At 49.7% G+C, this 26,508-nt stretch overlaps 1 protein-coding gene across 6 annotated transcripts in view; it reads left to right on the top strand.

Annotated features, from left to right (window-relative positions):
- LOC115192856 (zinc finger protein 609) overlaps nucleotides 1-26,508 on the top strand; it is a 181,485-nt gene that overhangs the window by 106,430 nt on the left and 48,547 nt on the right. Inside the window, exon 1 of one of the 6 annotated variants that reach the window (XM_029751765.1) lies at nucleotides 10,234-10,565. The exons of 2 other annotated variants lie outside the window; for them this stretch is intronic. Coding sequence is in view for 1 of the 4 variants with exons in the window: in XM_029751762.1 (XP_029607622.1) it covers nucleotides 12,031-12,036 (6 nt within the window). In the remaining 3 variants the exon portion in view is untranslated. 3 more of the 6 variants (XM_029751763.1, XM_029751762.1, XM_029751764.1) reach the window with 3 other exon arrangements.

Genomic DNA, 26,508 nt, shown 5'->3' with positions numbered 1-26,508 from the left:
TAGTGGGAAAGTGGTAGAGGAACTAGCTAGGCCTCCAGGCAGTCACCACACAGCCCAGTACATGGTCCTAAAGACCTGGAGGTCAGTCACCACACAGCCCAGTACATGGTCCTAAAGACCTGGAGGTCAGTCACCACACAGCCCAGTACATGGTCCTAAAGACCTGGAGGTCGGTCACCACACAGCCCAGTACATGGTCCTAAAGACCTGGAGGTCAGTCACCACACAGCCCAGTACATGGTCCTAAAGACCTGGAGGTCGGTCACCACACAGCCCAGTACATGGTCCTAAAGACCTGGAGGTCGGTCACCACACAGCCCAGTACATGGTCCTAAAGACCTGGAGGTCGGTCACCACACAGCCCAGTACATGGTCCTAAAGACCTGGAGGTCAGTCACCACACAGCCCAGTACATGGTCCTAAAGACCTGGAGGTCAGTCACCACACAGCCCAGTACATGGTCCTAAAGACCTGGAGGTCGGTCACCACACAGCCCAGTACATGGTCCTAAAGACCTGGAGGTCAGTCACTACACAGCCCAGTACATGGTCCTAAAGACCTGGAGGTCGGTCACCACACAGCCCAGTACATGGTCCTAAAGACCTGGAGGTCAGTCACTACACAGCCCAGTACATGGTCCTAAAGACCTGGAGGTCGGTCACCACACAGCCCAGTACATGGTCCTAAAGACCTGGAGGTCGGTCACCACACAGCCCAGTACATGGTCCTAAAGACCTGGAGGTCGGTCACCACACAGCCCAGTACATGGTCCTAAAGACCTGGAGGTCGGGTCACCACACAGCCCAGTACATGGTCCTAAAGACCTGGAGGTCGGTCACCACACAGCCCAGTACATGGTCCTAAAGACCTGGAGGTCGGTCACCACACAGCCCAGTACATGGTCCTAAAGACCTGGAGGTCGGTCACCACACAGCCCAGTACATGGTCCTAAGACCTGGAGGTCAGTCACCACACAGCCCAGTACATGGTCCTAAAGACCTGGAGGTCGGTCACCACACAGCCCAGTACATGGTCCTAAAGACCTGGAGGTCAGTCACTACACAGCCCAGTACATGGTCCTAAAGACCTGGAGGTCGGTCACCACACAGCCCAGTACATGGTCCTAAAGACCTGGAGGTCAGTCACTACACAGCCCAGTACATGGTCCTAAAGACCTGGAGGTCGGTCACCACACAGCCCAGTACATGGTCCTAAAGACCTGGAGGTCGGTCACCACACAGCCCAGTACATGGTCCTAAAGACCTGGAGGTCAGTCACCACACAGCCCAGTACATGGTCCTAAAGACCTGGAGGTCGGTCACCACACAGCCCAGTACATGGTCCTAAAGACCTGGAGGTCAGTCACCACACAGCCCAGTACATGGTCCTAAAGACCTGGAGGTCGGTCACCACACAGCCCAGTACATGGTCCTAAAGACCTGGAGGTCGGTCACCACACAGCCCAGTACATGGTCCTAAAGACCTGGAGGTCAGTCACTACACAGCCCAGTACATGGTCCTAAAGACCTGGAGGTCAGTCACCACACAGCCCAGTACATGGTCCTAAAGACCTGGAGGTCAGTCACTACACAGCCCAGTACATGGTCCTAAAGACCTGGAGGTCAGTCACCACACAGCCCAGTACATGGTGCCAAAGTTGAGGTAGCCGTTTGACATGGCCTCCTGAAATGGATCTCTATTCTCGGTGCGAGAGGAGCGATGGTGTGAAAAGCACAGCAGGGTTTTAAAACAGCCAGCACTGGAGCTTTCCGTGACCACCGCTGAACTCCGGGTCCAGCAAAGCAGGATACATTAAAGGGTCTGTCTGGACAAAACCAAAAGGAAAGGTCAGTGACTGCCCTCTCAGCACCTGTGTTCACTCACTGGCCCCTAACTTCTCCTTTAAAAAGAACATAGGGACTGAGGGACAAATAAAGAGAGGGAGAGCAGGTTCTCATTTCCTTTTGTCTCTGTGCCCTGCAAATGGATCCTTTGGCTGAAAGTGAAATAGCTTAACTGCAGTATAAACAGACAGCTGCTGTTGCTCATAAGGACTAGCATTAGAGGAAATTGTCTGGTATTGGTAGCCCTGACTGAGAAAGAGAGAAGGAATGGGAAGAAGAGCAGTGTTTTAAAGCCCACGCGCTCACTGTGCATGACTAATACCAGGCGGCGCCAGCTCCAGAGCCGGCGGCCATTTCTCACAGAGCAGTCGCTGATTGCTCTGGTGTGTGTGTGTGTGTGTGTGTGTGTGTGTGTTTGAGCCTTCTGAGGTAGTTATCCAGGAAGCGACAGAGAAATTGGGATGAGACGGCACCAGGGAAGCGACTTTCAAAGCCCGGCGTGCTGGGAACACGAGCCCCGACCGCATTCATTGATCAGAAACAGAACGTGTAGGAGGAGGCCCAGACGGTTGAGCTCAGAGCTTTTTAAGGTTCTTGGTTTACTCTGAGTACCACGATGGGGGGGGGGGGGGGGGGGGGGGGGGGGGGGGGCAGTGTGTGCTTCTACAGTAAATTTTCTGCAAGTTGACCCGACTGATCTTGTCACATCATGTGAAGACTACTTCTGTCCTAAAGGTCTTGGTTGTTATGGCGATCCTAAATGGTACTTTATCCACCGCCAAATAAAACAGGCAAAGGATGACGTCTGGGGTGCCTTAGAACACCACCTTAGAACACCACCTTAGAACACCACCTTAGAACACCACCTTAGAACACCATATTGGAGTGTAAGTTTAGTCTACTGTATGTGTTTTGGGATGTTCAGTGTAATGGTCAACTACGCTGTAATGTTAAAGGTAACCTGAAGACAACTGTTGGGATTTTAGTCAGACTTTTCACTGTAGTGGAAATACCCATCAGCCCTACTGAGTCTGTGTTGCTAAGGGACCAGCCGAACACACCTCCCTTTCCCCACTGTTTATTTCTATCTAACTAACGAGGTCGGCAGGTAGCCTAGTGGTTAGAGCGTTGGGCCAGTAACCAGAAGGTTGTTGGATCGAATCCCTGAGCTGACAAGGTAAAAATCTGTCGTTCTACCCCTGAACAAGGCAGTTAACCCACTGTTCCCTGGGCGCCGAAGACGTGGATGTCGATTATGGCAGCCCCCCCACACCTCCCTGATGCAGAAGACACATTTCAGTTGAATACATTCAGTTGTACAACTGACTAGGTATCCCCCTTTCCTTTCCAAAGTATGGAGCTACACTCAGGCTATGAGAGGGAACAAGACTGCCAGAGGCCAAGGAAGGAAGAGTTTAGAATTCCTCTCCTTCTCTCCCTCCATCCCCCCTACTCGTCCTCTCCTTCTCTCCCTCCATCCCCCCTACTCGTCCTCTCCTTCTCTCCCTCCATCCCCCTACTCGTCCTCTCCTTCTCTCCCTCCATCCCCCCTACTCGTCCTCTCCTTCTCTCCCCCCACCCCCCTACTCATCCTCTCCTTCTCTCCATCCCTCCCCCCTACTCGTCCTCTCCTTCTCTCCCTCCATCCCCCCTACTCGTCCTCTCCTTCTCTCCCTCCATCCCCCCTACTCGTCCTCTCCTTCTCTCCCTCCATCCCCCCTACTCGTCCTCTCCTTCTCTCCCTCCATCCCCCCTACTCGTCCTCTCCTTCTCTCCCTCCATCCCCCCTACTCATCCTCTCCTTCTCTCCCTCCATCCCCCTCCTCGTCCTCTCCTTCTCTCCCCCCACCCCCCCTACTCGTCCTCTCCTTCTCTCCATCCCTCCTTCTCTCCCTCCATCCCCCCTACTCATCCTCTCCTTCTCTCACCCCCCCCCCCCTCCTCGTCCTCTCCTTCTCTCCCTCCATCCCCCTCCTCATCCTCTCCTTCTCTCCCCCCACCCCCCTACTCGTCCTCTCCTTCTCTCCCTCCATCCCCCCTACTCGTCCTCTCCATCCCTCCTTCTCTCCCTCCATCCCCCCTACTCGTCCTCTCCTTCTCTCCATCCCTCCTTCTCTCCCTCCATCCCCCCTACTCGTCCTCTCCTTCTCTCCCTCCATCCCCCCTACTCATCCTCTCCTTCTCTCCCTCCATCCCCCTACTCGTCCTCTCCATCCCTCCTTCTCTCCCCCCACCCCCCTACTCGTCCTCTCCTTCTCTCCCTCCATCCCCCCTACTCGTCCTCTCCTTCTCTCCCCCCCACCCCCCTACTCGTCCTCTCCTTCTCTCCCTCCATCCCCCCTTCTCGTCCTCTCCTTCTCTCCCCCCACCCCCCTACTCGTCCTCTCCTTCTCTCCCTCCATCCCCCCTCCTCGTCCTCTCCTTCTCTCCCTCCATCCCCCCTTCTCGTCCTCTCCTTCTCTCCCCCCACCCCCCTACTCGTCCTCTCCTTCTCTCCCTCCATCCCCCCTCCTCGTCCTCTCCTTCTCTCCCTCCATCCCCCCTTCTCGTCCTCTCCTTCTCTCCCTCCATCCCCCCTACTCGTCCTCTCCTTCTCTCCCTCCATCCCCCCTCTCATTGAGGAGCCCCATATGCGTAAGGACACCCAGGAGAGGGGCTTTGTGAGTTTTAGGTGGGCACCCCAGCTGCCTCTGTCTGCTTACTGTATCTCTGTTACGCCTAGTGTTTTAATCAGGCAGTTACTGTAGGTCCCCTCTCTCTCTCTCCCTCCATTCCTCCCTCCCTTCTCCTCTCTCTCTCACCCTCCATTCCTCCCTCCCTTCTCCCCTCTCTCTCTCTCTCACCCTCCATTCCTCCCTCCCTTCTCCCCTCTCTCTCTCACCCTCCATTCCTCCCTCCCTTCTCCCCTCTCTCTCTCACCCTCCATTCCTCCCTCCCTTCTCCCCTCTCTCTCTCACCCTCCATTCCTCCCTCCCTTCTCCCCTCTCTGTCTCTCCCTCCATTCCTCCCTCCCTTCTCCCCTCTCTCTCACCCTCCATTCCTCCCTCCCTTCTCCCCTCTCTCTCTCACCCTCCATTCCTCCCTCCCTTCTCCCCTCTCTCTCACCCTCCATTCCTCCCTCCCTTCTCCCTTCTCCCCTCTCTCTCACCCTCCATTCCTCCCTCCCTTCTCCTCTCTCTCTCTCACCCTCCATTCCTCCCTCCCTTCTCCCCTCTCTCTCTCACCCTCCATTCCTCCCTCCCTTCTCCCCTCTCTCTCTCACCCTCCATTCCTCCCTTCCTTCTCCCCTCTCTCTCACCCTCCATTCCTCCCTTCCTTCTCCTCTCACCCTCCATTCCTCCCTCCCTTCTCCCCTCTCTCTCTCACCCTCCATTCCTCCCTCCCTTCTCCCCTCTCTCTCTCACCCTCCATTCCTCCCTCCCTTCTCCCCTCTCTCTCTCACCCTCCATTCCTCCCTCCCTTCTCCCCTCTCTCTCTCACCCTCCATTCCTCCCTCCCTTCTCCCCTGTTCTCTCCTGTCTGTCACTCAGTGGGGTGAAAGCGAGGGAGAGAGAGTTTGTCCTTTAAGCCTGATAGACAGCAGGGATTTGCATAGTGATTCTGCGTAGTCTGCTTGCCATCTCCATGACAGCAGCAGCAGCACAGGGGAGAAAGGCTCGCTGGTCGTTTTAATGTCCACTCTGGCAGTTGTCTGCTTCAGTGCCGGCTCATCCCAACAGCTCCTATTAGTTGTTGGTTCAATCAACCCTTGGCTGTTGGGAACCAGTGTTCCCATGTCCCTCCTCTGAGCTGTAGAGCTCGTTGCGTGGTTAATGTTGAGTGACATCCCCCTGCTGATAGCCAGGCCGTCTCCGTGGATACAGCAGGCCACTAATGGGGATCTGGGGAGCGACGGCTCTGACTGCCTGGTATGGAACTGACAGACACACACGGAGATGAGATGGCCCCCGTGGCCCTGTGCCCACAGCCTCTGTCTGACCCTGGCCCTGGCACTGCGTGGACGAGAAGCTCCCCTTACAGCCACCGGACTCACTCTCTCAGTCCCTTGGGTAAATGGAGACACAGTAGATAACTGGTTAGAGAGGAGTGGCAGCGCTACACATTCCCCAGTCGCCATCCTCATCACTGAGTATATGAGGAGGCGGACATTTTGTGCCGTAACGACTTCGTAGTGGCTGTGAAGGTTTTGGAATGCGTAGAGCGGTTTATCCGTGGTAAGACTGCTAACACTGAAGTATAACCGAAGCCACATAAGATAATCACATATCCTTAGCTCATCTGACACTTCCTTTTGTGTTTCTTCGGAAGCTAATTAGTTTCATTGATTTAACGGCACGGTCCAGTCTTGAAGTTCTTAAGTGTTTGTTTTTTTAAGTACTAGACTACCAGTCCATATACATTCCTGACTGTGCACTCTTGGCTTGCCACGTTTCCAAGATGGCCACCGCCTGGTTACCCTTTCAGAAAATATATTGCCGTTTTAAGAAGGCGATGAGCGGTGTGGATGGTGTATAAGAGTTTTGGGTATGTGTTGGAGAATTAGAGGCTCTGTCGGCAGCCTGCCTCCCTGCCTGGCTGCCTGCTTTCTTCAAGGAGGGCAACAGCCCCTCCCTACAGGGGCTTGCTGCAGAACAGGAAGTGCAAGCGAAGATGGAACCGATGCGGTCTATAAATAGCCTGGTGGTTGTGGCGTGTCCTCTCCTGGGAGGTGGCACAGGCAAGAGCGGCAGCACGTTTGCTTGATTATGCAGTTAACTTAAAACAGCTTTCGTCCTGTCGCCAGGGCCACAGGGGCCCTCCTCTGTTCTCCTGTCTTCCTCTTCCACCCCTGGGAGAGAGCGGTGACAAGAGGCTGGGGAGTTCAGTGCTGCTCAGGGCTCACCTTGAGAAAGGAGCCTTTTTATGGCTTTGGACTCAGTATGCGAGAAAAGGGACTTGTTGGAGGAGAGCCGCCTGTCTGTGTGTAGTGGCTTCTCTCTGTACACGAGAAGAGCGGTATCAGCCAGCCAGCACCCTTTGGTGACCCTCCTAAAGGTAGATACAGTACACGAGGGAGTGTTTGGGGACTTTGAGCTCTGCAGAACTGAAAGGAAAGGTTATCCTTTCAGAGGACAGATAAGTGTGGGTTAGTTCCTCTATCCTTGTGTGGGACCTAAAATCCCCCAAAGTCCCCACAAGGATAGTGAAACAAGGAAAATTAAAACGAGGAAAATTATCCTTAGGTGTTGTTTACAGTGTTTGCTGTTCTCTCTCGGGCTTATGGCTCAGCAGTCAGTCTCGGGCTCAGGGCTCAGCAGTCTGTCTCGGGCTCAGGGCTCAGCAGTCTGTCTCGGGCTCAGGGCTCAGCAGTCTGTCAAGGGCTTAGGGCTCAGCAGTCTGTCTTGGGCTTAGGGTTCAGCAGTCTGTCTTGGGCTTAGGGTTCAGCAGTCTGTCTCGGGCTCAGGGCTCAGCAGTCTGTCTCGGGCTCAGGGCTCAGCAGTCTCTCGGGCTTAGGGTTCAGCAGTCTGTCAAGGGCTTAGGGTTCAGCAGTCTGTCAAGGGCTTAGGGTTCAGCAGTCTGTCTCGGGCTCAGGGCTCAGCAGTCTGTCTCGGGCTCAGGGCTCAGCAGTCTGTCTCGGGCTTAGGGCTCAGCAGTCTGTCTCGGGCTTAGGGCTCAGCAGTCTGTCTCGGGCTTAGGGCTCAGCAGTCTGTCTCGGGCTTAGGGCTCAGCAGTCTGTCTCGGGCTTAGGGCTCAGCAGTCTGTCTCGGGCTTAGGGTTCAGCAGTCTGTCTCGGGCTCAGAGCTCAGCAGTCTGTCTCGGGCTCAGAGCTCAGCAGTCTGTCTCGGGCTCAGAGCTCCGCAGTCTGTCTCGGGCTCAGAGCTCCGCAGTCTGTCTCGGGCTCAGGGCTCAGCAGTCTGTATCGGGCTCAGGGCTCAGCAGTCTGTCTCGGGCTCAGGGTTCAGCAGTCTGTCAAGGGTTTAGGGTTCAGCAGTCTGTCAAGGGCTTAGGGCTCAGCAGTCTGTCTCGGGCTTAGGGCTCAGCAGTCTGTCTCGGGCTTAGGGCTCAGCAGTCTGTCTCGGGCTCAGGGCTCAGCAGTCTGTCTCGGGCTCAGGGCTCAGCAGTCTGTCTCGGGCTTATGGCTCAGCAGTCTGTCTCGGGCTCAGGGTTCAGCAGTCTGTCTCGGGCTCAGGGTTCAGCAGTCTGTCTCGGGCTCAGGGCTCAGCAGTCTGTCTCGGGCTCAGGGTTCAGCAGTCTGTCAAGGGCTTAGGGCTCAGCAGTCTGTCTCGGGCTCAGGGCTCAGCAGTCTGTCTCGGGCTCAGGTCTCAGCAGTCTGTCAAGGGCTTAGGGCTCAGCAGTCTGTCTCGGGCTCAGGGCTCAGCAGTCTGTCTCGGGCTCAGGGCTCAGCAGTCTGTCTCGGGCTCAGGGCTCAGCAGTCTGTCTCGGGCTCAGGGCTCAGCAGTCTCTCGGGCTTAGGGTTCAGCAGTCTGTCAAGGGCTTAGGGTTCAGCAGTCTGTCAAGGGCTTAGGGTTCAGCAGTCTGCCTCGGGCTTAGGGCTCAGCAGTCTGCCTCGGGCTCAGGGCTCAGCAGTCTGTCTCGGGCTCAGGGCTCAGCAGTCTGTCTCGGGCTCAGGGCTCAGCAGTCTCTCGGGCTTAGGGTTCAGCAGTCTGTCAAGGGCTTAGGGTTCAGCAGTCTGCCTCGGGCTTAGGGCTCAGCAGTCTGCCTCGGGCTCAGGGCTCAGCAGTCTGTCTCGGGCTTAGGGCTCAGCAGTCTGTCTCGGGCTTAGGGCTCAGCAGTCTGTCTCGGGCTTAGGGCTCAGCAGTCTGTCTCGGGCTCAGGGTTCAGCAGTCTGTCTCGGGCTCAGGGCTCAGCAGTCTGTCTCGGGCTCAGGGCTCAGCAGTCTGTCTCGGGCTTAGGGCTGAGCAGTCTGTCAAGGGCTTATGGCTCAGCAGTCTGTCTTGGGCTTAGGGTTCAGCAGTCTGTCTCGGGCTTAGGGTTCAGCAGTCTGTCTCGGGCTCAGGGTTCAGCAGTCTGTCTCGGGCTTAGGGTTCAGCAGTCTGTCTCGGGCTCAGAGCTCAGCAGTCTGTCTCGGGCTCAGAGCTCAGCAGTCTGTCTCGGGCTCAGAGCTCCGCAGTCTGTCTCGGGCTCAGAGCTCCGCAGTCTGTCTCGGGCTCAGGGCTCAGCAGTCTGTCTCGGGCTCAGGGCTCAGCAGTCTGTCTCGGGCTCAGGGCTCAGCAGTCTGTCTCGGGCTTAGGGTTCAGCAGTCTGTCAAGGGCTTAGGGCTCAGCAGTCTGTCTCGGGCTTAGGGCTCAGCAGTCTGTCTCGGGCTCAGGGCTCAGCAGTCTGTCTCGGGCTCAGGGCTCAGCAGTCTGTCTCGGGCTCAGGGCTCAGCAGTCTGTCTCGGGCTCAGGGCTCAGCAGTCTGTCTCGGGGCTCAGGGCTCAGCAGTCTGTCTCGGGCTCAGGGCTCAGCAGTCTGTCTCGGGCTTATGGCTCAGCAGTCTGTCTCGGGCTCAGGGTTCAGCAGTCTGTCTCGGGCTCAGGGTTCAGCAGTCTGTCTCGGGCTCAGGGCTCAGCAGTCTGTCTCGGGCTCAGGGTTCAGCAGTCTGTCAAGGGCTTAGGGCTCAGCAGTCTGTCTCGGGCTCAGGGCTCAGCAGTCTGTCTCGGGCTCAGGTCTCAGCAGTCTGTCAAGGGCTTAGGGCTCAGCAGTCTGTCTTGGGCTCAGGGCTCAGCAGCCTGTCTCGGGCTCAGGGCTCAGCAGCCTGTCTCGGGCTCAGGGCTCAGCAGCCTGTCTCGGGCTCAGGGCTCAGCAGCCTGTCTCGGGCTCAGGGCTCAGCAGTCTGTCAAGGGCTTATGGTTCAGCAGTCTGTCAAGGGCTTATGGCTCAGCAGTCTGTCAAAGGCTTAGGGTTCAGCAGTCTGTCTCGGGCTCAGGGCTCAGCAGTCTGTCTCGGGCTCAGGGCTCAGCAGTCTGTCTCGGGCTCAGGGCTCAGCAGTCTGTCTCGGGCTCAGGGCTCAGCAGTCTGTCAAGGGCTCAGGGCTCAGCAGTCTGTCAAGGGCTTAGGGCTCAGCAGTCAGTCTCGGGCTCAGGGCTCAGCAGTCAGTCTCGGGCTCAGGGCTCAGCAGTCTGTCTCGGGGACTGCAGAGATAAAGGCATGACTAAGCAGTGGGGAGAGGAGAGATGTACTGGCTCTGCGCTGCTTATCTGGATCTTTGTGCTGCCCGGCGGAGGCCCGGTCATCCATCTGACTGAGCTCTCCAGTGGGTGACCTTGACAAGAGTGTGGATTATTATTGTAATACATACCGCTCTGTGGAATGGCCAGAGGGAGGGGAGGAGAAGGCGGGAAGAAGAGAGAGAGAGAGAGAGAGAGAAGGAGAGTGATGGGAGGGCGCAAGGGGGATTTCCGGTATTTTCCACAGCACAGATGGGATTTTGTTGGAGCATGTAGTGAGAAGACGGGTCAGGTGAGAGCAGCAGCTTGATATCTCAGTTGGGTGTCCCCGGAACTGTTTACTACAACTTCACCACGGCCACAGTGGCAGCCATGTTGTTTTCCTCAGTCTACTCGTCTACCGTTTGGATTTGTTCAAGGGAAGCCTGGGAGTTGTGTTTCTAGGATGGGGCTTGACTGAGGCACTGTGTGTGCTGACATTCCTTTGGCTTAACTCCCCGGCAACAGAGCTAACACCCTTTTTCTTTAAGTTTATTTTTTTAACATCAAGAATCTCCAAGCTTTCTCAAAATGTAAGTGCTGTGTTGTTTTTGCTACTCTAGGAAAAAAGGATTTTGTACAGTTACAGAGGTTGGATTTACAGACCCAGGGTGTGTGTAGAAAATAAGCTCAGACTTTCCTATGCGGAAGGCTTGACCAGTTTTGGTGGGTTTCTGGGGGAGGGGTGGGGCTTCGCATTTTGGTCTCCTCCCATTACCTCCTGAAACACAATAGCAGGCGGAGTCCCCACGCCAGCCAATCCCCATCAGAAGAGTTGACGGGGGGGAGGGGCAGAGCAGATGAGCCAAGCGTGGGGAGAAGGGTATCAGCTAGGTGTGAGACCAGAGAATAGAGAAAACACCTGCTGGCCAGCCAGTCCACACAGGAAGCTACTGCTGCAGTCAACCGTGTCCCTGTCCTTTAATACACTGAGCTGCCACTTACTCTCAGATAGCAGCACGTTCTCAATCAGCTGTCCTTCAGAGGAAGGAGACGGGCAAGTGGGAGGAAGAAGGGGTGTACATTTAAAAGAAAATATGTAGTCAGAGTCAGTGTACACAAAGCCATGATTACACTTCCGTGTGGACAGAATAGACGCTAAGCCATCCGTCAAACTCTTGTGCAGTTATCAGGTGATCTAAGGTCTTTTTCAACTTGCTCTGCTACCTTCTGGTTTCATGCACGCTCCTGACCCTGAATACTGATTAGCCGGGAGGCTTTTTTCTCCCTCTCTTTCTCTCGCTCTCCGCGAAACACTATCTTGATTGTTATGCCGTCTGTAGAAAAGCTTTTCCTCCCTGCTGTCTCTGGTGTAAAGGTCATATTACACCCAGCAGTCCTGGCTGTGTTGTCAGGGAACACAAATACTTCTTAGTGGGTTAACGCTCTCTCTCTCTCTCTCTCTCGCTCTCTCTCCGATTGTCCTTTTTCATGCATGGGCTAAACAGTCATTGGAGGTGGAGCTGGCAGCGATCCATCAAGGCTGAAACTAGGGCAAGCAGAGGGAAATGTAACCTAAACTCCAGGCTGAACCAAAGAGCACAGCCTCCCAGTGAGTAGAGGAGAACTATCTTTTGTAGTCTCGGCGGACTAGCTCGTGACTGCCCTGCTGCACACACAACACAGCGCCTTATCCGCTGTGTTTTTAAACGGGCAGAATGTAGGCGTCTGGGTCCTGCAACACAGCTGTTTAACTCAGGCCTGAGAGCGTTAAATTGAGGCTTTGCTTCCATTTCCTGTTTTTATTTATTTTTTCTGCCTACCTCCAACTGCTTGGGAAACACATTCGTAAAAGCACACTCATAATCGGGCAACCTGTGCTGTGCTCCGCTGCCTGAGCTTTGACCTCTGAACAGAGCCCATTGTTGTCTGACGTCTGTTAGCGGAGTGTGCCAGTTGGCAGTGGCCGTTCATGATGCCTCAACCCACAGAGACGAGGCTAGAGACGCCTGACCACAGAGAGACAACCCGAGAGTAGCTGAAATCGACGACGTAGAGATGCAGGTAGCTTGATACGGTTTAGTGTAATAGAACAAACGATAGCTGTTGTAATGAGTCCCTAGCCGCAGTGACAAGAACGGTTTAATTGCATCCAGGCTGGCATTGTCTCACTAACAAGCTGCTGCTTCAGACTGTTTTGTTTAACTAGTAGTTGGCAGTGTGACCTATAATTGACAGTCGTTTTCTTTCAGCCACTGGCTATAGTTCAACATTTTAACAATGCTCTCTCTCTCACCTCTGTGTTGTCATGTGCCTCCTACTCTGTCAAGGCCTCTGCTGATTTGTTGATACCAGGCTATTGGTTGCTTTCAAAATGCAGGTGGCATTGGGGTTACCACCACTCTTCACTTCCTCTCTCTCACACTCACTCACACACCAACAATTGAATTGTCATCGCCACTGACAGTAGATACAGGCATCTCTTTTGTTAAGCTTCTTCTGTGGCAGCAGGACCCAGTGAATGGCTTAATAAGGTAAGGCCTTCTGTGGCAGCAGGACTCAGTGAATGGCTTAATAAGGTAAGGCCTTCTGTGGCAGCAGGACTCAGTGAATGGCTTAATAAGGTAAGGTCTAGTGAATAGCCGCTTAATAAGGTAAGGCCTAGTAAATAGCCTCTTAATAAGGTAAGGCCTTCTGTGGCAGAAGGACCAAGGGAATTGCCTCTTAAGGTAAGGCCTGATTTCGTTTATCATAGGATCATAGCCAATGTCAAATTAGCCTCTTTATTGAAAACATTTTCATTTTGTCTGACTTAGTTTCCCTTTCACAAGGGCTGCTTGATTGAAAAGGCTAGAGACTTTAATTGCGTTTCATTGTGTTGGCTACAGTTTTCATTGAGTTGGCTACAGTAGCCTAGCAGTTTTCATTGAGTTGGCTACAGTAGCATAAACAGTTTTCGTTGAGTTGGCTGCAGTAGCATAAACCGTTTTTGTTGAGTTGGCTACAGTAGCCTAGCAGTTTTCATTGAGTTGGCTACAGTAGCATAAACAGTTTTCGTTGAGTTGGCTACAGTAGCCTAGCAGTTTTCATTGAGTTGGCTACAGTAGCATAAACAGTTTTCGTTGAGTTGGCTACAGTAGCATAAACAGTTTTCATTGAGTTGGCTACAGTAGCATAAACAGTTTTCGTTGAGTTGGCTGCAGTAGCATAAACAGTTTTCGTTGAGTTGGCTACAGTAGCCTAAGCAGTTATATTTTCGTTGAGTTGGCTACAGTAGCATAAACAGTTTTCGTTGAGTTGGCTGCAGTAGCCTAGCAGTTTTCATTGAGTTGGCTACAGTAGCCTAGCAGTTTTCATTGAGTTGGCTACAGTAGCATAAACAGTTTTCGTTGAGTTGGCTACAGTAGCCTAGCAGTTTTCATTGAGTTGGCTGCAGTAGCATAAACAGTTTTCGTTGAGTTGGCTGCAGTAGCATAAACAGTTTTCGTTGAGTTGGCTACAGTAGCATAAACAGTTTTCGTTGAGTTGGCTGCAGTAGCATAAACAGTTTTCGTTGAGTTGGCTACAGTAGCCTAGCAGTTTTCGTTGGGTTGGCTACAGTAGCATAAACAGTTTTCGTTGAGTTGGCTGCAGTAGCATAAACAGTTTTCGTTGGGTTGGCTACAGTAGCCTAGCAGTTTCTGTTGCGTTGGCTACAGTAGCCTAGCAGTTTCTGTTGCGTTGGCTACAGTAGCCTAAGCAGTTATATTTTTGTTTCACTTCCTCATTGATGTTGGTAGGATGTGAGAGAACTTGGCGGAGAGTCTCTTTCCTCTTAGCAACAGTTGAATAGCTGTCTGAGGCTGTTGCTAAGGGCCTGGAGATGAGGGTCCTCTGAGCTGTCTGCCTGAATATGCCTCTCTCTTGAGGGGTAAACCCCTCTATCCTCACTCACAATAAAATGCATCACTGAAGAAATACCACTGTTCTTTCTGGCGATCGTGTAGTCATTGAACATGCAACTTGGTCCAGTGGTACATATGCATAGTAGAAAAAATAATTGTGTACGTTAGAAGCTGTACTTGATAGCAAGGTCTTCAGAATCTGACTTCTATTGTGTTACCGTTACCATTTTGGACTCCCGACTGGCGCAGCGGTCTAAAGCACTGGATCTCAGGGATAGAGGCATCACTACAGACCCTGGTTCGATTCCAGGCTGTATCACAACCGGCCGTGATTGGGAGTCCCATAGGGCGACGCACAATTGGCCCATCGTCGTTAGGGTTTGGCCGGGGTAGGCCGTCATTATAAATAAGAATGTGTTCTTAAACTGACTTGCCTCGTTAAATAAAGTTTAAATAAAATAAAATTGTCATTTGTTTCTGTCATACTCTTGTCAGACTAGGCTCTCTGAGTTGAGTCAGTAATGGTTAAAGGGTCAATCAGCAGTTGCTACATGTATTTTTGGGATTTAAATGATATGTAGGACTATTCGTTTTGATTGTTGAAGAATATAACTTATAAATGCCCTCTTGCGCTAAGTTCAACTGTTGTATCCCATCAGAACCCAACATATAAGCTTGTTTTACTGGTGGGGAGAATACTTTGTTTTTGTTTCAAGTGCTGATTGACCATTTTAAGGGGGGTGTGTTAAAGTGGGTGTTGGTGCCATAGAATTAGGACTTAGAATTCTATAATATAGATTTGTAATTGAATAGGATTTCTATGGTTGACTCTGTCAGTGTAGGAGATGGTGTGATTGAATTAGCCGGGGGCATAGCTCATGCTGTTGACTAGCAGGATGCTCTGCATGTGAACTGTAGAACAAAGATTTATTTGGTGGCCTGGGCTGCACAAACCTGTCAGCCATTTCCGCCCGCAATTCTCACCTGTTACTTTCTGTGGTGTGTCTGCTTTTCCCACACTCGTACACTAAACACCAACCGATCATTACCTCACACAAGGCCAATACAAACCGTATATGGGATTTTAAAGAAGTGGTTGTCGAACAAATGGGTCTCTAGGTCTTTTGTGGATAATGTTAACTAGGTTTCTGTTAAACCGTGTCTTTTTAAACGTGGCAGTCTCTCTGAGCTCTGTCTGCAGCCCCCGCTGTTGGGCGGCAGGTAGCCTAGTGGTTAGAGCGTTGGACTAGTAACCGAAAGGTTTCAAGATCGAATCCCCGAGCTGACAACGTAAAAAATCTGTCGTTCTGCCCCTGAACAAGGCAGTTAACCCACTGTTCCCCGGTAGGTCGTCATTGTAAAATAAGAATTTGTTCTGAACTGTCTTGCCTAGTTAAATGAAGGTAAAATAAAAGAAGTCACTTTCATTATCAGTTACAGAGTGCCCGAGAACATTATACCTATGAAACATGTCAGTTTGTTTACAGTTATCTGCAAGTGGAAGGATAGAAAAACCATCCAAGGCCTGTTGTGTATAATTGTGGGATGCATGTTTGAAGAGGCTGCATACTTTTAGCTGGCAAGCAACGTCTTCTTTTAAATATGTTTTTCAGTCCTCTGGAATAAACTGCCTCCTCTGCGAATCTAGGTTACAAGGGGGGGAGGGCTCAGTGTAGCCAAGCTTGGTTTAGTCAGCGACGCTATTAATGTGGTGCTGTCTTTCTGTTGTTTTCTATCGATCTCTATCTTCTCTCTCACTCTCCTGTCCCCCCCCCCCCATCTTGTCCTTGTAGAGGTTTCTCATGGGAGCGTTTTCTAATTCTCCACTTTTGTCTCTGAGGTTTTTAGTCCAGAAAACGCAGCTTGTCATTTAAAAGTCCACACTTGGTCACAGGAAACTGGCAGTTTTTTTTCCTGTTTCGTTTGGTTTTGAAAGTGCTTTTAGGCTTGTTCCGTGTGAGCCTGGGGTGGTGGGAAGCCTTGGAACATCAGTTGAGAGCAGAGGTGTCGTGCCTCCTTCAGAATGATTCTCTATATATTTTGTAGTACTACTAGCCACCTAGCTATGTTATGAATTTGGCTTTAAGCCTCCAGTGTGGTCACCAGAGTCTTCCAGGACCCAGGAAAACTCAAATTACAGGCAGCTTTGGGTTTCCATCAATCAGATTCTCAATCCTTCTCTAATTATAGGCAAAGGCAGTAAGTGCCCGATTTGTTTTACAGCCCCCGTGAGTATGGCCTTGTTGAGAATGTTCTGGTCTGGTGCCGGCTGGAGCTCAACATAAACCGTGTAACCACTCACAACCATAACAGACTGCTCATTCCCCTTTTGTGCCCAGACTGGTTGGGAAAGTAGTAGGTTTTAACAGATCATTGTCTAGGCTATTGACCATATTGATTCTTCTATTGACTCTTCTTATCGGAGGATCAATGGCGGTGCACAGTGTTGACTGTTGAGTGGGCTACTTCTTCTCGTAATGTTCTATGGTCAAAGTCTGTTTTAAACATCGAAACTAACATCACAGTGTGTCCAGTCTGTCCTGTACACATCTCTGGATTGTGAGTTTGTCAAATGTTATTTTTGAGTCCAGTTGATTGGCTGTGTGTGAATAGTGTCCAATAGGAGCTGTGTCAGGTCTAGTCCTTTCATCTGCCCTCTGAGTGCATGACTCATTACTTCTCCCCCATTGGAGCAATGTTCCCTCTAAATGTTTACGGCACTGAGCAAATTTCAGGTCTTCTGAGTGCAAACGTGAACGTTGTGAAAATTCTGTGCAACTTCCAGCATGCGTTTACTGTGAACACTGAGGCTGTAGCTGCTTTCAGTTACAGTTTTAACAGTGGCCAAATAGGTTACTGTGGCTATTTGTTCATAATGTAGGCCTACCAGAGTGGTCTACCATCAAAAACAATGGAGAAAATGCATCCCATAACATTTTAACATGGAAATAGCTGTTCTATTATTCAGCCTACAGTAGCAGCCAATGTGTGGTGTTCAATGCAGTCCTACATTCCATGAGACTTCTGAAAAAATATGCAGGTCTTGACATTAACCTGTTTATCCACTGAGACGGCGCCGGAGGAGATGGCCGCCGTTTTACGGTCTCCTAACCAATTGTGCTGTTATGTGGGTTTTTTTCGCGATATTTGTAACTTATTTTGTACATAATGTTTCTGTAACCGTATCTTACGGCAGAAAAGAGCTTCTGGATATCAGGACAGCGATCACTCACCTCGGATTAGACAAAGATCTTTTCTACAAGAACAACAACAACAAGCAGGACTCACACGATATTCTCCAAACACCCCACAGGACAGACATCCCAATTATTCGCAAAAGGAAGCAACGCAGAGGACGAAGAGCCGGATGCCTCGTCAGGACCCGCAGAAGGCGAGTAGGAAAGCTGCTGTTACCGTCAATATTACTCGCCAACGTGCAATCATTGGACAATAAACTAGACGAGGTACGATCACAAATATCCTACCAACGGGACATCAAAAACTGTAATATCCGATGTTTCACGGAATCGTGGCTGAATGACGACATGGATATTCAGCTAGCGGGATATACGCTGCACCGGCAAGATAGAACAGCACACGAGGGGGGCGGTCTGTGCATATTTGTAAACAACAGCTGGTGCACGAAATCTAAGGAAGTCTCTACATTTTGCTCGCCTGAAGTAGAGTATGTTGTGATTAATTCAGGCCACACTACTTGCCTAGAGAGTTCTCAGCTATACTTTTCGTGGCTGTTTATTTACCACCACAGACAGATGCTGGCACTAAGACCGCACTCAGTCAGCTGTATAAGGAAATAAGCAAATAGGAAACCACTCACCCAGAGGCGGCGCTCCTAGTCGCCGGAGACTTTAATGCAGGGAAACTTAAATCAGTTTTACCTAATTTCTATCAACATGTTAAATGTGCAACCAGAGGGAAAACAATTCTAGATCACCTGTACTGTAGACGCGTACAAAGCTCTCCCTCGTCCTCCATTTGGTAAATCCGACCACAACTCTATCCTCCTGATTCCTGCTTACAAGCAAAAATGAAAGCAGGAAGCACCAGTGACTCGGTCTATAAAAAAATGGTCAGATGAAGCAGATGCTAAACTACAGGACTGTTTTGCTATCACAGACTGGAACATGTTCCGGGATTCTTCCGATGACATTGAGGAATACACCACATCAGTCACTAGCTTTATCAATAACTGCATTGAGGACGTCGTTCCCACAGTGACTGTACGTACATACCCCAACCAGAAGCCATGGATTACAGGCAACATTCGCACTGAGCTAAAGGGTAGAGCTGCCGCTTTCAAGGTGTGGGATTCTAACCCGGAAGCTTACAAGAAATCCCGATATGCCCTGCGACGAACCATCAAACAGGCAAAGTGTCAATACAGGGCTAAGATTGAATCATACTACACCGGCTCCGATGCTTGTCGGATGTGGCAGGGCTTGCAAACCATTAGACTGCAAAGGGAAGCACAGCCGCGAGCTGCCCAGTGACACGAGCCTACCAGACGAGCTAAATCACTTCTATGCTCGCTTCGAGGCAAGCAACACTGAGGCATGCATGAGCGCATCAGCTGTTCCGGACGACTGTGTGATCACGCTCTCCGTAGCCGACGTGAGTAAGACCTTTAAACAGGTCAACATACACAAGGCTGCGGGGCCAGACGGATTACCAGGACGTGTGCTCCGGGCATGTGCTGACCAACTGGCAGGTGTCTTCACTGACATTTTCAACATGTCCCTGATTGAGTCTGTAATACCAACATGCTTCAAGCAGACCATCATCATAGTCCCTGTGCCCAAGAACACAAAGGCAACCTGCCTAAATGACTATAGACCCGTAGCACTCATGTCCGTAGCCATGAAGTGCTTTGAAAGGCTGGTAATGGCTCACATCAACACCATTATCCCAGAAACCCTAGACCCACTCCAATTTGCATACCGCCCAAACAGATCCACAGATGATGCAATCTCTATTGCACTCCACACTGCCCTTTCCCACCTGGACAAAAGGAACACCTATGTGAGAATGCTCTTCATTGACTACAGCTCAGTGTACAACACCATAGTACCCTCAAAGCTCATCACTAAGCTAAGGAACCGGGGACTAAACACCTCCCTCTGCAACTGGATCCTGGACTTCCTGACGGGCCGCCCCCAGATGGTGAGGGTAGGTAGCAACACATCTGCCACGCTGATCCTCAACACTGGAGCTCCCCAGGAGTGCGTGCTCAGTCCCCTCCTGTACTCCCTGTTCACCCACGACTGCATGGCCAGGCACGAGTCCAACACCATCATTAAGTTTGCTGACGACACAACAGTGGTAGGCCTGATCAACGACGAGACAGCCTATAGGGAGGAGGTCAAAGACCTGGCCGGGTGGTGCCAGGACAACAACCTCTCCCTCAACGTAACCAAGACTAAGGAGATGATTGTGGACTACAAGAAAAGGAGCACCGAGCATGCCCCCATTCTCATCGACGGGGCTGTAGTGGAGTAGGTTGAGAGCTTCAAGTTCCTTGGTGTCCACATCAACAACAAACTAGAATGATCCAAACACACCAAGACAGTCGTGAAGAGGGCACGACAAAGCCTATTCCCCCTCAGGAAACTAAAAAGATTTGGCATGGGTCCTGAGATCCTCAAAAGGTTCTACAGCTGCAACATCGAGAGGATCCTGACTGGTTGCATCACTGCCTGGTACGGCAATTGCTCGGCCTCCAACCGCAAGGCACTTCAGAGGGTAGTGCGTACAGCCCAGTACATCACTGGGGCAAAGCTGCCTGCCATCCAGGACCTCTATACCAGGCGGTGTCAGAGGAAGGCCCTAAAAATTGTCAAAGACCCCAGCCACAGACTGTTCTCTCTACCACCGCATGGCAAGCGGTACCGGAGTGCCAAGTCTAGGACAGAAAGGCTTCTCAGTTTTTACCCCCAAGCCATAAGACTCCTGAACAGGTAACCAAATGGTTACCCGGACTATTTGCATTGTGTGCCCCCCCAACCCCTCTTTTACGCTGCTGCTAATCTCTGTTTATCTTATATGCATAGTCACTTTAACTATCCATTCATGTACATACTACCTCAATTGGCCCGACCAACCAGTGCTCCCGCAAATTGGCTAACCGGGCTATCTGCATTGTGTCCCACCACCCGCCAACCCCTCTTTTTACACTACTGCTACTCTCTGTTCATCATATATGCACAGTCACTTTAACCATATCCATGCATAGTCACTTTAACCATACCTACATGTACATACTACCTCAATAAGCCTGACTAACCGGTGTCTGTATATAGCCTTGCTACTGTTATTTTCAAATGTCTTTTTACTATTTCTTTACTTACACACACACACACACACACACACACACACCTTTTTTTCCCGCACTATTGGTTAGAGCCTGTAAGTAAGCATTTCACTTTAAGGTCTACACCTGTTGTGTTTGGCGCACGTGACAAATAAACTTTGATTTGATTTAAAAATGCAAGAAACCACTTTACAAAATAAAATGCATAATTATTCCCATACCATTTATTACAGAGAATCAGACAAATTATGCTACCCTCTGCCTATTCACTTCTTATCTTACTCAAGCCAGTCTCAAAATACATCACTGTCCCTTTAAGACGAGAAAGGTGTTTACCTGACTCGCTTTTCAAAGATGTCTATAAATGTACACGTTGTGTGCTCTTGTAGGAAGCAATCACTCCACTATTGCTGACTACAAATGATCTACAACGGAGCTAATAACTCACTAACTGGCAAAGGATATGAACAACATGTGCCCAGCTCTCAAAACAAGCGCATCTACTCACGACCGCTCATGCTGTAAACACAGTCCAGTTCAATGTAAATGGCACAGATCCATATATGGCAGTAGTCTATTTGCATATACGCCTACTGCAGCTCTGATTTGGTTATGCCACACCGGTCTGTGTAGAGTACGGCTGAGTCTTGCGCAATAGAATCCTACTCTAATGCGTTCTGCCTATAACAACATTTCTTGCATAGTTTGTTTTGTTTCATTATGTTGCATCGAAAGTGGCTAATATTGTGTTGATTCGATCACAGTTGCCACAGTAAAGGGAAACGTTGATAGTGTTAACTAACAGGGAAAACTCTAGAAAGTTGAACTTCAAGTTCATGCTTCTCTTCGTGGGCTGATATTTGTTCTGCGCTCTGGGTGGCAGTCCCTGGGGAACATTGCTGTTGGGTAATGGGCACAGATTTATACAGTATCGCCACAGCACAGTGATTAATTGCCCTGAGTCCTGCAACGGAGAGCGTCTATGTAAAATGGCAGCCCCCTGATTCGTACTATGGCACTGCTAGCGCAAACATTGGCTGTGGATAAAATTATGTAACCTACATTTGTTTGACATGCACAGCACGAACATATTCTAGATTTCAAATCAAATGTTATTTGCCACATGCGCCGAATACACACAGGTGTAGACCTTACCAAGAAATGCTTACATACAAGCCCTTAACCAACAATGCAGTTCAAGAAATAGAGGTAAGAAAATATTTACTTAAAAAAATAAATAAAAAAGTAACACAAAATTACATAACAATAACAAGGCTATACAGAACAATAATGGGGTACCGGTACCGAGTCAATGTGCAAACAAATGGGGGGGGGGGGTCGGTCAATATAATAGTCCAGGTGGCCATTTTATTAACTGTTCATCAGTCTCATGGCTTGAGGGTTGAAGCTGTTAAGGAGCGTTTTGGTCATAGATTTGGCGCTCCGGTACCGCTTGCCCTGCGTTAGCATAGAGAACGGTCTATGACTTGGGTGACTGGAGTCTTTGACCATTTTCTGGGGGCCTTCCTCTTAGCATGGTGTTCCACGTCCCTGGTTTTAGTTCAAAGGTGTACTTTAGGCAACACAGCTAAAGCCAATTGACACACTGTGTTACCCAGGACATCTGCTAAGCCAATACACCCTCAGTAATGCCATTAGGTGAACCACTTATGGCTGCTAGTGTGAAAGTGTTTTGGTTTTATGACCAGAAGACATAGTCCTGCTCTTTTTTAAATTTATATATTTTTTACATTTTTTAATTTGAGTCTTAAACATGTTTGAGAAATCTGGCTTTTTCTGCCATTTGTTCCAGAAAAGGAAACATTATCAAGCCTTTGATCTGCATCAAAGTGGTGAATGCCGTTTGGGGATCTTTTGAGTCATCTTCTCTGAATTGCCTCAACTTTAAGTCCTCAGTTCCTGCTTGTTTGCATAGTTGGGATTAGAGCTCCTAACCTGAAAGGCTGCTTAGAGGTCGTCTAAACATAGCGTGAGATTAGTTAAACTGTGTCCACACCAACAGGGTTAAGTTGAAAGGTCACGAGTGATTGATGGAAGATGGACTTTGCTCCACTCAGTTCAACGCCACGCTATTTCTGCGCCATTGGAGAGATTGAGGAAGGTGTCTCTTTTCAGTCATTAGTGTTGGCGTTTCGAATACTCTCCTCAAGAAGAAGAAAAGGGAAGATCCTTAAAATAGATTACTGTCGTTGTTAGCATTCAGGTAGTCATGTGAATAGATTACCATCGTTGGGTTAGCATTCAGGTAGTCATGTGAATAGATTACCGTCGTTGGGTTAGCATTCAGGTAGTCATGTGAGTAGATTACCGTCGTTGGGTTAGTATTCAGGTAGTCATGTGAATAGATTACTGTCGTTGGGTTAGCATTCAGGTAGTCATGTGAGTAGATTACCGTCGTTGGGTTAGCATTCAGGTAGTCATGTGAATAGATTACTGTCGTTGGGTTAGCATTCAGGTAGTCATGTGAATAGATTACTGTCGTTGGGTTAGCATTCAGGTAGTCATGTGAGTAGATTACCGTCGTTGGGTTAGCATTCAGGTAGTCATGTGAATAGATTACCGTCGTTGGGTTAGCATTCAGGTAGTCATGTGAATAGATTACTGTCGTTGTTAGCATTCAGGTAGTCATGTGAATAGATTACTGTCGTTGGGTTAGCATTCAGGTAGTCATGTGAATAGATTACTGTCGTTGTTAGCATTCAGGTAGTCATGTGAATAGATTACTGTCGTTGTTAGCATTCAGGTAGTCATGTGAATAGATTACCGTCGTTGGGTTAGCATTCAGGTAGTCATGTGAATAGATTACTGTCGTTGGGTTAGCATTCAGGTAGTCATGTGAATAGATTACCGTCGTTGGGTTAGCATTCAGGTAGTCATGTGAATAGATTACCGTCGTTGGGTTAGCATTCAGGTAGGCATGTGAATAGATTACCGTCGTTGGGTTAGCATTCAGGTAGTCATGTGAATAGATTACCGTCGTTAGGTTAGCATTCAGGTAGTCATGTGAATAGATTACTGTCGTTGTTAGCATTCAGGTAGTCATGCGAATAGATTACTGTCGTTGGGTTAGCATTCAGGTAGTCATGTAAATAGATTACTGTCGTTGGGTTAGCATTCAGGTAGTCATGTGAATAGATTACTGTCGTTGGGTTAGCATTCAGGTAGTCATGTGAATAGATTACTGTCGTTGGGTTAGCATTCAGGTAGTCATGTGAATAGATTACTGTCGTTGGGTTAGCATTCAGGTAGTCATGTGAATAGATTACTATCGTTGTTAGCATTCAGGTAGTCATGTGAATAGATTACTGTCGTTGTTAGCATTCAGGTAGTCATGTGAATAGATTACCGTCGTTGGGTTAGCATTCAGGTAGTCATGTGAATAGATTACTGTGGATTGGGTTAGCATTCAGGTAGTCATGTGAATAGATTACCGTCGTTGGGTTAGCATTCAGGTAGTCATGTGAATAGATTACCGTCGTTGGGTTAGCATTCAGGTAGTCATGTGAATAGATTACTGTGGATTGGGTTAGCATTCAGGTAGTCATGTGAGTAGATTACCGTCGTTGGGTTAGCATTCAGGTACTCGTGAATAGATTACCGTCGTTGGGTTAGCATTCAGGTAGTCATGTGAATAGATTACCGTCGTTGGGTTAGCATTCAGGTAGTCATGTTCCCCAGGCATGTTGTCACATATTCATGTCAAATCAAATTTTATCAAATGCGCCAAATACAACAGGTGTAGACTTTAATGTGAAATGCTTACCTACGAGGGCTTTCACAACAATGCAGAGATAACAAGAAAAATGTGATACATTTTTTTTTTTTAAATGTTTTTAATTGTAACACAACAAATAACAATAACAGGCGTTTTACTACCTGGGTCAGTTAGTGGCAGGGTCAGAGATGGAGGAGGTCACTGTACGGTTAAAGGTGAGCATGTGGCTCTGGAGTCTCTCCAGCTGGACTTGTTTTTCATTGCAAACAGGATGTGTCGACTTGGGTAGATGATTAATTTAAGCCTGTGAAGACATGGAGAATGCCTCCAATCAGTTCAAATTAGCCAAGAGGCAAGTGGACTAATACAAATGTGCCCTCAAAGAAATGATTGAGGATTGTCGCTTATTTCCCCATTCTTCTTGTTCAATTCTAATTTGCGTCAAATCATTTTTATGCCTTATTAAGTTTCTAATGCTTAGGCTAAACGTTGAAGCAGGCTCTTTTGTAGTATCTCAATTGGTTATGTTCATCTGTGGTGTAGTTTACAGACCCTCTAGTCTGCTTAACAGCTAATAATCTAAATGATTCTGCGTCGTTTTCCTCCGTCACACTTTACATTTTTCTGCTTCTCTCCCCTGACATTATGATGTGGGTGGGGGACTTGTATGGCAGATGTATTTTGAACAGTGATGGGGCCATCTCCTGTGGTTACCGGGGACTCTTGACACGGCCTGAACTCTGCTTCCTAACCCCTACCTGACTCCAACCTCCCCAGCAGGGACTGGTCACCACCTCCCAGCGTGTCCCATTCAGAGGGATGTTGGGAAGGTGACATCACCCATCCAGGGGCCTCAGGGATCTGGTCCTGAATTTGAAACACTTACTCTGTTGCGGAAAGGAGGGGGTGGGGGGGTGAGCAGGAATGTTCTGTGAACTCAATGGAATTTAAGCTGTAACACACTCTCCTGCCAAAACCAAATGTTGTGTTTCTGGGAGATTCCATTCCTATTATACCAGTTGTCTTCGGCCTCTACGCTTACCTTTTTTTCAGACCGTTTTTCCAGACCTCTTTTCCTCGCTTCCACTTGTTTAGTTTTTTGTGATTGTTTTCCTAAGGGAGCATTGATTGTCCTCTGTGCCAGCGTGAAAGTGGATATGGTTGTTTGATGATGGGTTTGGGGACACACACCTGAGATGATGCCCATTGGCTCAGCAGACCGTCATGAGCAGGTAGGGGCATTACCCCTAAAAAGACTTATAAAGTAAAGGGCTGTTCTGTCGTTTCTGTTTTGGTAGGGCTTATTTAGCTTAGTGAAGCTTCATGTTGATTTAAAGACAATCCCCAATCATTTACTACCTGAATAGTGATGCGGTTGTATTGGAGCCTAGGCCTGTTAACAGCTGAGGTTTTCATCAATGCTTTTTACCCAATAGGACAACATTCCCACAGCAGTCTTTCCTAACATGGCGCACTGCCACAATTATGATTTGCAATACTTAAATCATATGTTGAACAGTAAAGAAAAGCCTTTTAAATAGTTTATATTTGGGATTAAACGTTGAGTCGTTGGACAGAACCAATCCTTTTACAACCTCAGAGTCCCAGTTGCAGGGTGTGGACAAAGCACATGGTGCGTGTGTGCAGCCCTGGCGAAGCGAAAACCTTTCTGAGAAAAACCACCTCTGAACCACTAATAGTCCACTCGAGCCCACAAAAAGCAGAAAGACTGGCAGGAATAATGGATGTTTTTGTTGTAGGTTTCAGCTGGAGCTTCCACTGAGGTTATGCATCCATTTAGATTCCTGCTTCCATTTCCCCCACAGCTAGAGACTGGTCCTCCTCCCTGCTCTTTTGCAAGGCTAAAGTCTGTAGTCTAGAGGGTGTGTTTGGTGGTTTCTCCCTTCAGTCGTAAGCATCTTTGTTTTGGAGTAATCTGAAGCTTGGGCATGTAATCTAATCCAGGAGGACGGGTGGCTGAGTGCGACACCCTGACTGTAATCCAGGAGGACGGGTGGCTGAGTGCGACACCCTGACTGTAATCCAGGAGGGCGGGTGGCCGAGCACGACACCCTGACTGTAATCCAGGAGGGCGGGTGGCTGAGCGCGACACCCTGACTGTAATCCAGGAGGACGGGTGGCTGAGCGCGACACCCTGACTGTAATCCAGGAGGACGGGTGGCTGAGCGCGACACCCTGACTGTAATCCAGGAGGGTGGGTGGCTGAGCGCGACACCCTGACTGTAATCCAGGAGGACGGGTGGCCGAGCGCGACACCCTGACTGTAATCCAGGAGGACGGGTGGCTGAGCGCGACACCCTGACTGTAATCCAGGAGGACGGGTGGCTGAGCGCGACACCCTGACTGTAATCCAGGAGGACGGGTGGCTGAGTGCGACACCCTGACTGTAATCCAGGAGGACGGGTGGCTGAGCGCGACACCCTGACTGTAATCCAGGAGGGCGGGTGGCTGAGCGCGACACCCTGACTGTAATCCAGGAGGGCGGGTGGCTGAGCGCGACACCCTGACTGTAATCCAGGAGGACGGGTGGCTGAGTGCGACACCCTGACTGTAATCCAGGAGGACGG

The sequence above is a fragment of the Salmo trutta genome, chromosome 4, assembly GCF_901001165.1.
Source record: "Salmo trutta chromosome 4, fSalTru1.1, whole genome shotgun sequence".
In the NCBI taxonomy this organism is placed as follows: Eukaryota; Metazoa; Chordata; class Actinopteri; order Salmoniformes; family Salmonidae; genus Salmo; species Salmo trutta.
Note: the sequence above shows the minus strand (reverse complement) of the source record. Positions and strands in the feature narration are given on the sequence as shown.